The sequence below is a fragment of the Plasmodium chabaudi genome, assembly GCF_900002335.3.
Source record: "Plasmodium chabaudi chabaudi strain AS genome assembly, chromosome: 9".
Classification (NCBI taxonomy): domain Eukaryota; phylum Apicomplexa; class Aconoidasida; order Haemosporida; family Plasmodiidae; genus Plasmodium; species Plasmodium chabaudi.
Genome location: NC_030109.2, coordinates 808456 through 822626, shown reverse-complemented (window position 1 = coordinate 822626; position 14171 = coordinate 808456). Strand labels below are relative to the sequence as shown.

At 23.2% G+C, this 14171-nt stretch overlaps 6 protein-coding genes across 6 annotated transcripts; 4 read left to right on the top strand and 2 right to left on the bottom strand.

The window, feature by feature from the left end:
• Positions 1 to 150: 150 nt before the first annotated feature.
• Positions 151 to 1284, top strand: PCHAS_0921300 (conserved Plasmodium protein, unknown function; the record flags this gene model as incomplete). The annotated part of the gene is made up of 4 exons (XM_016798140.1): positions 151 to 211; positions 488 to 559; positions 647 to 859; positions 962 to 1284. 4 exons carry the CDS (start codon positions 151 to 153, stop codon positions 1282 to 1284), a joined length of 669 nt encoding a protein of 222 aa, XP_016655386.1.
• Positions 1285 to 2324: 1040 nt separating this feature from the next.
• On the bottom strand, positions 2325 to 3806 carry PCHAS_0921200 (ATP synthase F0 subunit b-like protein, putative; the record flags this gene model as incomplete). The annotated part of the gene is made up of 1 exon (XM_016798137.1): positions 2325 to 3806. The coding sequence occupies one exon, from the start codon at positions 3804 to 3806 to the stop codon at positions 2325 to 2327; it is 1482 nt and encodes a 493-aa protein (XP_016655385.1).
• Positions 3807 to 4709: 903 nt separating this feature from the next.
• PCHAS_0921100 (conserved protein, unknown function) lies at positions 4710 to 6207 on the top strand (the record flags this gene model as incomplete). The annotated part of the gene is made up of 7 exons (XM_016798136.1): positions 4710 to 5014; positions 5142 to 5210; positions 5344 to 5437; positions 5555 to 5655; positions 5739 to 5790; positions 5889 to 5960; positions 6082 to 6207. 7 exons carry the CDS (start codon positions 4710 to 4712, stop codon positions 6205 to 6207), a joined length of 819 nt encoding a protein of 272 aa, XP_016655384.1.
• Positions 6208 to 6848: 641 nt separating this feature from the next.
• Positions 6849 to 7742, bottom strand: PCHAS_0921000 (60S ribosomal protein L35, putative; the record flags this gene model as incomplete). Its single annotated transcript, XM_016798135.1, has 4 exons — positions 6849 to 6909; positions 7145 to 7304; positions 7438 to 7588; positions 7740 to 7742. The coding sequence occupies 4 exons, from the start codon at positions 7740 to 7742 to the stop codon at positions 6849 to 6851; spliced, it is 375 nt and encodes a 124-aa protein (XP_016655383.1).
• A 1797-nt stretch (positions 7743 to 9539) lies between these two features.
• PCHAS_0920900 (ribosome biogenesis regulatory protein, putative) lies at positions 9540 to 10649 on the top strand (the record flags this gene model as incomplete). Its single annotated transcript, XM_739869.1, has 3 exons — positions 9540 to 9607; positions 9849 to 10349; positions 10478 to 10649. 3 exons carry the CDS (start codon positions 9540 to 9542, stop codon positions 10647 to 10649), a joined length of 741 nt encoding a protein of 246 aa, XP_744962.1.
• A 1329-nt stretch (positions 10650 to 11978) lies between these two features.
• Positions 11979 to 12957, top strand: PCHAS_0920800 (GrpE protein homolog, mitochondrial, putative; the record flags this gene model as incomplete). The annotated part of the gene is made up of 2 exons (XM_016798134.1): positions 11979 to 12805; positions 12927 to 12957. 2 exons carry the CDS (start codon positions 11979 to 11981, stop codon positions 12955 to 12957), a joined length of 858 nt encoding a protein of 285 aa, XP_016655382.1.
• Between the last annotated feature and the right edge of the window lie 1214 nt (positions 12958 to 14171).

Here is a 14171-nt window from a genome sequence, read left to right as displayed (position 1 = left end):
TTTTAATACTGTTTGAAGAAAATGTGTAATTAAAAGATAAAATAAAAATATTTGTAAAACAAAAGAAATTATATTTTTTTAGCAACAGTTTTTAAAAAACTAAATACGAAGTAAAGTTTATGTATTATATAAAAAATAAAAACAGATAGAATGAAAATTAAAAAAATTAAATTTATTGTTTTAAGACCGAAAGAAATTCCGCAAAATTTAGGTAAGCGAAAATGTGTGAAATCAAATAGGTGATATGCAATTGTATTGGCTTGCCATTTTCCGACTTCTCCTCCTACCCCTTACGTGTGCATACATGTGAAATAGTAGCTTTATAAAGCATACTTAAAATGTTACACAAAAGTTACTAAGCATGTGAATGTCTTAGTACACACTCGAAAGGAAAACAAGTTTGCTTTACATTGTTCACGAGTTGGATCATAGTGCAATAAATGGTTATGCCTTACTAAGTTGTTGATTATTTTTTCATTTTGTACAGAAATAGATATCAACTGCAACGATCAAATTAAAAATATAAAGAACAAACATTTTGAAGAGCCCATAAAGAATGGTAACTATCTTTTACTTTATTATTAACATAGTTGTGATTTATTTATATATTGCCTTTTTTTTATTTTTTCTTAACCCCATTTTTCAGGCTTAAACGTTCGATTTATTTATATGGGGAAGATATTGGAAGACAATCGAAAATTAGAGGACTACATAAATTATTATCATAAAGATTTATTTTCAAATAATTCAAATTTAATAAATAAAGATAATAAAAATGCGTCTAACAAATCCAAGGAGAACAGTATACCCATCATTATTCATGTCAAAATTACAGAAAAGTCTCTAATGTCAAAAAATGGTAACTTAAAAAGTGGGCATAATTAAAAGTTTTAGTTCAATTTACAGATTTTTCAACATGTTCCGCTCTTTATTATGTGCATATTTTTCTTTTTCCTTTTAGACAACTTTGACAACGCGCAAATAAACGGGGTACTCGCCAAACTAATGCTACTAACATTCGTGTCGCTACTTTGGGTGTACAGATTTAATTATGTGGATGCATTCCCCATATTTTGTTTGGTAGTTTTAATTATATTTACAATTTTTATAACAGCAGCTTTACTATATGGATATATAATTTTACTTTTTCAAATAATATTCAAAATATTTATTATCCTATTTTATAAAATAAAAGAATATACAATACGTTTATATACCTATATTAGTGAGAAGACAAAAAGGTTTTTATTAATGAGAGGAGTTACAAATAATAATCCAAATTAAAAAAAAAAAAAAAAAAAAAAAAAATTGTCTCTCTCAACCTTTTCACTATTTCATTGTATAATTAGCATATTGTTTTTTAAGCAAATATACGTTTTATTTATTCGTATATTAAGTGGTTAATTTTTATGTAAAATTTAAATTTTGTTCCGTTTGCACTGTTACATATTATTTCAAAGTGTGCAAATATAAAATGTATAATAAAAACAAATTATTTTAAAAACTTTTATGCATACGCGTATATTTATATGTGTGTGAATTTGCATATGATTTATTTTATGTTTGGAGTTTTCCATAATTTTTACATTTTTTTGTTCCTTTTTATTTTGTTATATTAAAGAAAAAAACAACAACCATTGAGATCTCTATACAAATTTGAACTGTTGACTTTTTTATTTTTTTACTCGCTTACTTTGGGTAAGCCTATTTAGTTACGCATTTATGCGTCCCGACTTTTATTTACCTTATCACCCTTGCCTACTTTCAATAAGTTACTAACCAAGGTAAAGTGATAATTTTATTGTATTGTATCCAAATTGGGTGCTTACACACACAAAAATAAAAGGAAGTTAAAAAGATTGGCCATGGACAAGCCCTTTTTAATAATTTTTCATTTTTTTTAATTTAAAATAAAGCGACTAAGAGTTTGTATAATAATGCAAGTAATTGCTTGCAATATGTCAATTTATAAAAAAATCAAAAAATTGCGTGAAAATTGCGTGAAAATTTTGTAAATATTGTGAAAATTGTGATGAATAAAACAATAGGGGATAGCAGTGGGTGGGCATTTCGTAGCGCGGTCAAAATATGGATCGACAAAATTCGAAAAGCACATGAAATAAGCCAAGCTGCTGGATTTCCAATTTTGTGTGTGCATAATTTGGGTCACACTATGAATAGGATATTGTCTATAGGGAAATAATTACGTAAACATTTTTTACAGGCGTACATACACACGCATATATAAGTTACTATTCGGCGTTTTATTGGGGTAGGCACAATTATTGGCTATATAACATGTGTGTGTGCAAATAATTAATAAATCATTGGAAAGACTTCAAGAATGAGACAAGTTTTTTTTCATGGAATAATTTATTCGATTGTTGTATAATAAAATTAATATTTTCAGCCAAATTTTTTGCTTCATCATCTTTAGGATTTATTAATGGTATATCATTATCATTTACATAAAAACCAAATCTGTTATTTATGGTAGTATATAATTTAATAAGATTATCATAATCGTCTTTATTTAATTTAGTAATATCAAGATTGCATTTTGTAATAATATTTTTAATAGCATTAAGCTCGTCTTTATGTACTACAAATTGATTTAAATATTCTTTTTTTTTGAGTTCATATTGATTAAGTATATTTTTAACAATAGGATTATTGTTATTTTCATTTTTAACATAATTTATTTGTGTTTTAACATAGTTTACTAATGTATCATTATTTGTATTATTTTGAATATTATTTATACTATCATTTAATATAGCATTATAAAAATTCTGATCATTCTGAACATGTTCATAAGTTTTTTTAATAATTTCTGTAATTAGTATATTTTTTAGTGAATTTTTATATTGCTGTTCAGAATTATATATTTCATTTAATTTTTTTTCCAAATGTTCATGTATATTTTTTTTATTTTCATTAATAAAAGCTTTTCTATAATATTTAATTAGCATATTACAATATTCTTTAAAATGTTTTAAATGGGAACTACATTCTGTGTCTTTTGAAAATAATTTTAACTGATTATAAATTATATCTTCTGCTAGTAACTTATTTTGCATATTCTGTTCGATCATTAAATTTTTTTCTTTATTTATAAAATTCCATATATCTTTATAAAAATAGGAAGCTAGCATATAAAATACAGAAAAGAATGGAATAGTTTTTGAAAGGAACCAAGCATTGCTTAATACTACATTGTTCAGACCAAAATATAAAAATACAAATATTAAACCATAGGATGATAACATATTTTTTTCTTTAAAATATTTTAAATGAAATAAAGTTTCAGGATTCTCACTTCTTTTTTTTAAACAAAATTTATATACATCTTCTTCATTTAAATCAAATAATACTGCTATTTCAGGATAATGAAATTGATAATTATTATTAAATGCTAAGTCGAGAGCATTTGTTTCTTTTTGTGTATATCCATTTATGAACATTAAATGTATTAACTCTTCTTTTGTTAAATATACATCCTTTTCTATTGTTAATCCATTTTCACACCTTCTTGCAAATTCAACAAAATCGTTATTACGATTTTCTAGTGATGTTATTAATTTTAGATATCTTAAAAATATTGGAATTTTTTTTGTAAATACATATAAGTCTTCTTTATTTGGGCTTGATAAATATAAGTCATCATATTTCACATTATCTATATGTGGTAAGCTTATTCGATATTTTGTATATACATATTCCTTTAGCATTCCTCTCCCATTATTTGTGTAATACCTTTTGGTCATTCCTAGAGCGACCTTTATTCCATTTTTTATATTAATCATATTTTATCACTTTAATTGGTATGGAAGAGGAAGGAGAATTATATATATGCACATTCAGTATGCATGCATAACTTGTGTGTGCAACTTTGGTTTTGGCTAGTGGCCAGCATACATCCATATATACTCATGTGCCAGTTCCCCCGTTCAGTGTATATATTATCAATGAATAAAATTTTAGCTGTTTAAACAGTATTATGCAGTTTTAATAGTGTGCTTGGAAAAAATGTATATCCTCGATATGCACATTTGCAATACAACTATGCGAATGTACACTTATGGTGATATAAATAAGTTAAAAGCTTATCCTTAATTTTTCTTATACCTAGTTTGGAAAAAAATTATATTATTTTTTAAATTGTTATATTTTCATTTTTAAAGCGTTTTCCAAATGTACGTATTAAAACATGGGACTATTCTTTTATGTATTTAATTTCATAGGCCTTGTTTTTTTTTTTGTTTTTTTATTTTTTTCTGGAAAAATCGCAATATATATTTTTTCTTATTTTGTAATGATTAAATATGTTCCATAGTATACAAAATAATATTATTTTTCTATAAGCATATTGAAATATCCAATATATGTATATGTAAATTATATTATATATGCATACCAATTTTATAATAATATTTTTTTACTTTTTTTATGGCCATTTGTTTGCACTATATTTTTGTGCATTTTACAATGGGTTTAAGCAAGCTTATTTTTGTTAATCTATTTTTTTTTTTTTTTTAAATTTTTTTACAATTTATATTTTCTTCCTTTTGATAGTGTGTATATATTAGGAACAATTTCGATATGTATTTAATTAGTAAAATTTGGATACATATTTTATGTAAAATATATAAAGAAATTGTGTAATAATTATATTAAAAATATAGGGGGGACACAAAAAAAAGAAAAATATGAAAATCGTTGTATTTGATTTTCTGGTTATTATTATATTCCATCTTCAATCAAAAGTTCAATCAATACATAATAAGAAAAATAGTGGTTTACCTTTATTTATAATTAACGAAAGAAATAATAAAACAATCCAAAGAAAAAAACAAAATAAAAATTTTAAAACATATATATGGGGTTATCCTATATACGATGATTCCCCTTTTAAATTAAGAAGGCCCAAGGTATATCCTAATTTTGAATATGGAGAATTAAGAAAATCCCAAGACTTTGATTATGTTATAAGTACCAATATAAGTCAAAACAAGTAAGCCTACATGAGTCTACTTTTACAAGCAAGTTTAACAAAATAAAGATCACCCGTGCGAACGTACACGCAAGCTTTATCCATATTTAGGCACATGTCGTAATTTTTTTTTCTTCTTATACAACAGCTACCAAATTCCAGACGTTGGCTATTTGTATAATGTGGATGAAATGGGCACAGGAAAAACCGATGATGTGTAAGCACAAAAAAGGCTATGCATACTTATGCTCATAATAATATGCATAAGCACTTTCGTAGATATATGGCTTTCCTTTTTATTAAATAATCATGATTGTGCCATTTATAATCCTTGTTTTTTTTTTTTAAAGCCATACACCTATCGAAATGGTTTTTGGTGGGGACATTGATATGAAGGAAGTCGAAAAAATTAAAACCGTCTTGAATGTTTTTGACCAAGGAAATGTAAAACATCAAAAATGGATATAAAATAATTTGGAATAAATAAAAAAGTATATATTTTATATATTTTTATCTTTGATATTGTATTTTACTTTCTTTATTATTTCATTCTTTTTCAAGGGAATGGGTATTTGCACATTAATGGGAGCCAAAAGGGGGCACTTCGCTTTTAAGTACAATGGCTATTTATCTCATTTTCATGGAATAAAAAGTTATTTAAGGTAGCGAATCAAAATTAAAACTTGATTCTTTCCAACACCTTTTTAATACCTCGTTATTTATTTACATATTATTTATTTATCAGATTCTTAATTAATAGACACTACCCTGGGGCCAAAGTAACTATGATTAGTGAAGTACGTTTAAGAGAAATTTCCCTTCACCATATTATTATATTTTTACAAAGTTCATATTGACACATTTATATGTTTTATTTTTTTTTATTTTTGTTCAGCATTGGATAGACCCAATAGATGAGGCCGTTTGTGTTAGGCATAGTAATATTCCCTTTTCAAAAATAGGACATGTAAGTTTAACTTTTTTTTTTTTTGCAATTTTTTCCCTTTTTCGCATATCTAATCATCAAGACTTATATTACTAATTAATAAACTACATATATACATATTTTTTATTTTTCCTATTTACAGCAAAGAAAATTACTATATAATAAATACGATTACATATATGAAAATGATAAAAATAAAAGGATATATAAGGCAGAAAATAAAAGTAATATGTGGGCATTTTATAACGATCCTCAAATGTTAACATAAAGACAGTATTCTTATATTTAGTAAAATGATTTTTTTTGTTTTTTTATGTTTTATTAATCATATATCTATAAGTTTAAAAATATGATTTTCATATTATGAATGCCGTATAATAAAATATTTAAATATTTGCCTTGCCAGTATGTACATTGGCATATATAATGGGATATATTTTTGTCATTTTGCTACTTGCCACTTTGCTATTTTTGTGTGCATATTTTATTTTTTTGTTTTTAGCTAGATTAACTAGCCACTACAACTTTTTTAATCGACTAGCCATAAAGGCATATTTTTTTTTTGATAAAACTTAAAAAGTTTGAGAAATTTAAACTTATCATTGTTATGTTTCTACTATTCTCAAGGAGTGTAGTCGTAATAAAAAAGACTTCCCTTTAAGACTTAAGCAAAACTAATTGTCGTTATTTTTATTATTAGATCATTTTAGCATAATTTATTATATTATTTTTCACCTTTTGGCTGTTTAAAAAGTTTTTGTTTTTTTATGCATTGTTAATAAAAAAATATGTATAAATTATAAAAAAAAATAATAAAATAAATTACTATATGAAGTATTATATAGTACACCGTGTATCGTTATAAGCACAACATGTAGTGATATAGTCAATTTCTGTTATTTAATCTGCTTAGTTTTTCTTTACTAAAAGGTATTTTCTTTTTGGGAAATTGGTGAGTCGCTTTTTGGTTCTAAAAAAATGAAAAAATATATATAATATATGTATGCCCAAATAAATTATGAACAAGGGGAAAATTTTCTGTACACGTTCATAAATAAAAATGCATATAGTTACATATGCATCCATATTATAATTTTCGTATAAAATGAAGAATATAATTTAAATAAATCAAGATAATTATTTATATTTCCCATATTTCATCAGCTTATTTTTCTATTTATGTATTAATGTGTTTATTTTTTTACCTTAAGCTCATAGCGGATTTTTGTTTCTTAGTTAATTCTAATCTCTTTTTTTTTGTTAGTTTATTTTTTAAGTTATATGGTTTGAATTTTTTGTTCTTATACAATTTCCTCAACTCCATTTTTCTTTTTTGGTTGTATACGGTTAAAACTCTTGCGACATCTTTAGGAAAAGAGAAAAAAAATGCAAACATATATATAGATATATGAAGATGAAAAACATAGAAAAAATAAAGGCTCATTAAAAACAATAAATTAATGACACAACATTTTTATTGTATAAGTTGATGTATTACTTTTTCGAACGCTGTGGATTTTAGAGTTTTTTGCTGAGTTTCCTATTGCTTTGCTTATTCTCAATCCACTTAATTCCTTTTTATATTCTTCGAGTTTGTCCAATAATTCCTTTTTTTTAAGGGACCTTAATTGAAAAGCTTTAATGTTACTCTATAAAATAATAAAATAATATAAATATTTAAATATATAATAGTTCATAAAAATGTAGTTTATTTGGTTGTTTTTCGTTCAGTTTTTGTTCGTTTTTTTGTTTTTATTTTCCAAAATGGGAGTATATTTTTTTCAGTTTTTTTCTATTTACCATTTTCGATAATTATAGGATATTATGATAATTTTTTATTTTGTTCTTTTTACAATTTTGTTAAATATTTAATTTAAAAAAATTAAATCAAATAATTATTTAAATTTTAAAATGCTTAAAATATGTCATAAAAAAATTATTCCTATTTTTAGTTTAAATATTTTTTTAATTAAAAAAAATCAGAAATAGCAAACTGCATATATATATAATATTATTATATAATATTGTGTATGTAATTGTTAAATATATTTACCTTGATTATTTATATTTACATTTTCGGCTTTTTCCCCTATAGCCTTCTATGCATATGTACTTGTTTATTATTCTGAGGATTATTATATGCATAAAATATATGGGATAAAACGGTATTTTTATATATTACTTATGTATATAATATTTTATAGGTAGGCTTAATTTTTATTTTATATATAATACCCCCTTTATCCCTTGAATTTTTTCCTATACCCAAGGCACTTCATTAATTGCGCCAAATTATTAAGAAGTATATAACATAATAATTAATATATATAATTATGCATAAATATTTTGTTAGTAGGAAACATACACAAATTTTAAAAAAAAATAAACATTTTTAGATTTTGTAGTTGGATATTTGAAAATAATGATTTATTTTAACTATTTATTAAGTTATTATTTTTATAAAAAAAAAATAAAATAAAAATAAAACAGGTTTATAATACATACGATTTGTTACTTTTCCCGTTCTACAAAATTTATGCTTATTACTATTGGTCAATAAAAATGTTTTAAAATATGTACCTTCATTTTTCAAAAGCCTTAAAACGTATATATACTGATAAGTCTTTACATGTATTATACATAAAAACAAAATTATAAACGTTTTAGTGGTAGCATATAGGAATATTTTACTTATTGTTCGAAAGGTCAGCATAAAACATATTGCTTTACGTCTATTCTGATCATTTCTCTCTTTCTCTTTATATGCATATGTATGTATTTTTTACTATTACATGGTTTATGCTGAATGTAAAGCATAATACCGAGTTGGAAGAAGGATATGTGTTTTTACTGTTAGTTTAAAAATTGACTGAACAGACGGAGAAAATATAAAAAGAAAACCTTTTAAAAGTTTTATGAATAAAAAATTGACATAACTATATGAATATTAGACTTGTTTATTTACAACATATTCATTAAGTCCTTTCCTTCATGTAAATATCAACAAAAAAACACACATTACGAAGTAAAGAAATTATCAGGCTTAGTAATGTTTCGCTTTATCATTTATTCTGTTCAATTTTTATATTATTTTTATTGTTAATGTATTATATTAATGTAGAATAAAAAAATAGAATAACAGTTGGAACAGACCCAAAGAAATATATGCCTTTTTTGCCGATTATGCAATAATATTAATAAATAAGTAAAAAAAATATTTTATTATCATCACTTTTTAATTGATATTTTGAATTTGTTTTAAAATATAAATTTAAAAAAATTAAAAAAATATGTATAGAACAATATTTTTAAAATATTATTTACAAAATAAAAATATTATTTGGTAATGCCACCATTTGAAAAATCTACAATACAAGTGCGTATAACTATATTTTCAATACCTATGTAGCTAAATTTTTTTTTTTTTTTTTTTTTTAATTCCCAACATGTTTTTCTAAAAAATAATACATCAATTTAATATTATATTTATATATTATATACCTAAGTAGGAATATATAAATATATTGCATATTGATGGCTAAGCATTTTTTTCTTTTGTTTTAATTTGCGAAAAATATTATAATTTAAAATTAAAAAAAAATGAGTTTGGATTTCTGTTCTCAGCATCTTCTTGCTTATGACAATTCCCTGATTGTATCTGAAAATGAGTAATAACAAAAATAAAAAAAATAAAAAAAATAAAAAAAAGTTAAAATAATTGAAAAATAGTATCTTGTCCTATGTTATATATAGTATCGTTAAGCATTCGTCCCAAAGCGTTGCATGTCCATGCGATGTAAACATATGCATTATCATACGCGTTTGTAATGCTTGTGCATGTTTGTATATGCTTATAATTTTTGTAAATGTTTTCTTTTATAATTTCCTCCCATTTTATAACCCATTCAGGATAAAGGCCAAGGCCGAAGAGAACTTTGCCATCGTTTTGAAAAAAATCAATGAACTAAAAAACGAGAGAAATGATGATGGTGAATTATTTTATAATCTAACACAAGATAATGTATTTAATTTGCCACGATATTCGAAAATACCTCAAGCTAAAAAACCAACAAGATGGGAATTATTTGCACAAACAAAATTAAAAAAGAAACGAAATAAGCATGGGTTAATTTATGATGAAAATAGTAAAGGTTGGGTTAGAAGATTTCAAAAAAAACAAATAAAAATAAATAAAGAAAAAGCGGATTTTGTTCATGAATATAAACCAAGTGATAATATTTATGAAGATCCATTTGAAAGAATGGAAGAAGAAAAGGATATTAAAAAAATGAAACAAAAAATGCGAGAAATGAAAAATAAATTCGAACAACAAGGGGTTTCATCACAAGATATAAAATATATACAGAAACAAAAAAGGAAACGAGAAAACCTGATTGACGATCTTAAAATGTAAGGCATCCCATTTGTATAAATTTATTCCTTTCCATTGTATGTTCTATCTATTTTTTGCATCTATTTTTGCTTCTACCTTTTGCTTCGACTTCTCATTTTACTTTGCATTTTTCCATCCGATTCAGGGCGCAAATCTCCTCCTCTACATTCGGACGATATGACAAAAAGTTGAAAAAAGAAAAGAAACTTAAAGTAAAAAACAATAAAATAATAAACCAAAAACCTGAAAAACGTTTACTAAAAGATGAAATAAATCAAAATAACAAATTAGCAGAAATAGTTTTAAAGTCTCTTTAGAATATGATATAGTTAGTCAGATAAACAAAATATAGTGTAACATAATAGGGGGATAAATATATATTTCTTTTTATGTTTTTGTTTTATTTATTTATCCCATAATATATATACCCATTATGTGTCATTTTTTGTTTTTTCGTTTTTATTTGTTTTTATAATAAAGAAAATATATATATATATGTTTGCATAGACAAATGCTTAAAGTAAAATCAACCATCATTTTAAACTTGATTATAATTTAAACTTTTTTTAATTATAATTTGCTTATGTAAATATAAAAAATGAAATATTGAATAGTGGTTATTATTTTGCAAGGGGAAATTACTTTTGTGAGAATATTCATATCTATTATTAGTTCGTAAGCCTTTTATTTAAATTTATTAGTCTACTGACTTTTTTTTGGTTATCTACTTTTTAAGCAATCTCATTGTTTTATAGTTACACTTGGGTTCGTTCTAATTTGGGAGCAATTTTAGACCACCATAGAACTTATTATTAATATCAAGAAGTCATAAGAAATTTACAAACATGTTATGGCATATTTAGTAATATAATTTATGTATCCACATATATATGTAGGTCTTATTTGGGAATATACATTTTCTTGCCCATCATTATTTTGATGGGACAAAAATAAAAAGATATTAATATATTTCTTTTTTTTTTTCCTACTATAAATTAGCTATAACCTATTTTTATATTTTCCTTTTTAACACCACATTTCACTTTTATTTGGCTATTCATTTTTATTCAGTTCTTTTATATCTCAAAACGTGGGCAGGCTATATAAAATGTTACTATGCATATAATATACATATGTATGGTTATTACTTGATTTATTTTATTTTTTGTGTAAAAGAAAATATTTTAAGGAACATTGAGGAGTGCATTTCACACGTTACTAATGTATGAATAAATATTTTTATAATTTTTATGTTATTTTTTTTATATTTTATAAAATATTTTTCTATTTTTTACATTTTAATATGTATTGGATGGTGTAACCATATTGCTGTATGTTGTAGGATATGACATGGGTACTTAAAAAAAAATTCCTTATAATGCATATCAAATTAAAAAAGAAAGGCTATAAATTTATTTTATTATTTTTTTTATATAATTTTACATTGCTTATTCAGAAAAATATTTCCACATGTGCTTATAAATTATTTACTGTTAATATATTTTTTTACGCTAGTTTATAATATTACTGTTGTTACTGCTATTTAATTATTTTTATTATGATCACTTTTGCAATTGTGATTGTTTTGTAGCTATAGATTAACTTACTATTTTCCATTTCTTTTTTTTCGAAATATTTTTTATAATATGAAATATGCTAATATGCTGAAAACGAGCCTAATTTGTAATAAGGTATTAAACATGCATGGAGGGAAAATACCATCAATAGCATTTCGTAAATGTTACACAAATTTTTTGGATGGAAATAAATCATTTCTCAATGTGACAAAACGCCGTTTATTTAGTAGCCAATCGGCACAAGATAAAGCATACAGCGAAAATAGTGGGGATGGAAATACTAGTAATGAGCAACATAAGGAAAATATGGAAATGGATAGTAAAAATTCAGAGTGTAATGATAATAAAAAAAATATGAACAAGTCAGAAAATTCTGAACAGTCAGAAGAAAAAAATACTAAAGAAATAAATTATGAAAGTTATAACAAAATAGATCTTATTAATGAGATTAAAAAAACAAAAAAAGATATGGATGAAAAATTAGTAGATAATCAAGTTTTAAAAGAAAAATATTTATCTGTATTAGCAGAAAAAGAAAATTTAAGAACTAGATATATGAAAGAGATTGAGAACAGTAAATTATATTGTATAAGTAACTTTGCAAAATCATTACTTGATGTTGCTGATAATTTATCATTAGCAATTAAAAACATAAGTGAAGAATCTTTAAAATCAAATGAAGAAATTAATAACATATATAAAGGAATAGAAATGACAGAAACTATCCTTCATAATATTTTTAGTAAATATGGGATAGACAAATATAACCCGATTAATGAAAAATTTAATCCTATGCTTCATGAAGCAATTTTTGAAGTTAATGATACGACAAAAGAAAAAGGAACAGTAGCAACAGTTATACAACCAGGATATAAAATAAACGATAGAATATTAAGGTAATATTTTCTTTATTTGTAATTATATATTATTATTTTATCTTTTTGCATTCATCCCATTTATAGCCATTTATTTTGACTTTTCCAATACACACACAATAATACAATTTTTTTTTTTCAGAGCTGCAAAAGTTGGAGTTGTAAAGAACTAAGTCTTTAACATAAGATGGAATTTCCTTTTTTCATTTTCTGCACAAAACAAACTGTTTGAAAACTTTAGTTATACCCACACATGAAAATTCTGTGTGCTTAATATATTTTAATACAAACAAATGCAAATTATACATTTATTTATTTTATTATTAAAATTTATGTAGATTAAAAATGGTTATCACTATTTATAGGAATATTTTTTTTTACAAATTTATTTTATTTTTTTTTTTCAAAACATTCTTAAAATTCTATATTAATTTTTAAGTAAATATGATTAATAATATGAATTATATTTATTTCAAAAAATGATGATAAAAATATTTTTCATTCCTTGTTTAAAATAAAATAACTTTTGTAATTGAATAATTTTTAAGTATTTACAAATAATAGTTTGTTATTATTTTTTTCACTTACATAATTATTACTATATTGCTTTTATTATTTTAATCCCCTTCCCCATTTTTTAATATACATTAGGTAGGGGGAAATTATTTAAAAGGATATATATTATAAATATATTGTAAAAGATTTTTCAATTTTTTTTTGAAATAAAATCTTAAATAATTTTTCAAAAGTTAAGAAATAGGAATTAATTTTTAAAAAAAAATAAGCATAGAGAATAAAACTAATTATAATTATTGATATGTTTATAAATTTTTAATTCCGAATAATAAGAGGGAGGAGAGTATATTAAAAAAAACAAAATTTTAAGAGATTTGTTTATACTTACTTATGTAACGTTTTATTTAAATTTTTAAAAATTTTTTTAAGTTTGTATTATTTACCTTACCCGTTTTTCATTGTTTATTAATATTTTCTTACTACAATAATAAAGAATTATTATAAATCATTTGTGAGCTTGAAAAAATAAATGCAAAAGTATAATATTTATTAATGTATTGCTATTTTTCGTAAGGTATTATAACTTAACAAATTTTACCTTATATATAAATAAGCACACATTAAACATTTACACAAATTAATAAAAAAAAATAAATATAAATATAATTTGTATTTGAAAAAGCAAATAAAAATATAGTTTGTATTATTAAAATTTTTTATTATTTATTTTGATTAAACAAAATATAATATGCATATTTAGGCATATATATATAAACAACTTTTTTCCATTTAAGGTGTATATATTATGTTACTTTTTTTTTTTTTTGAAAATTGTTAATAAGAAAATTTCAATTTCTATACTCCGATATGC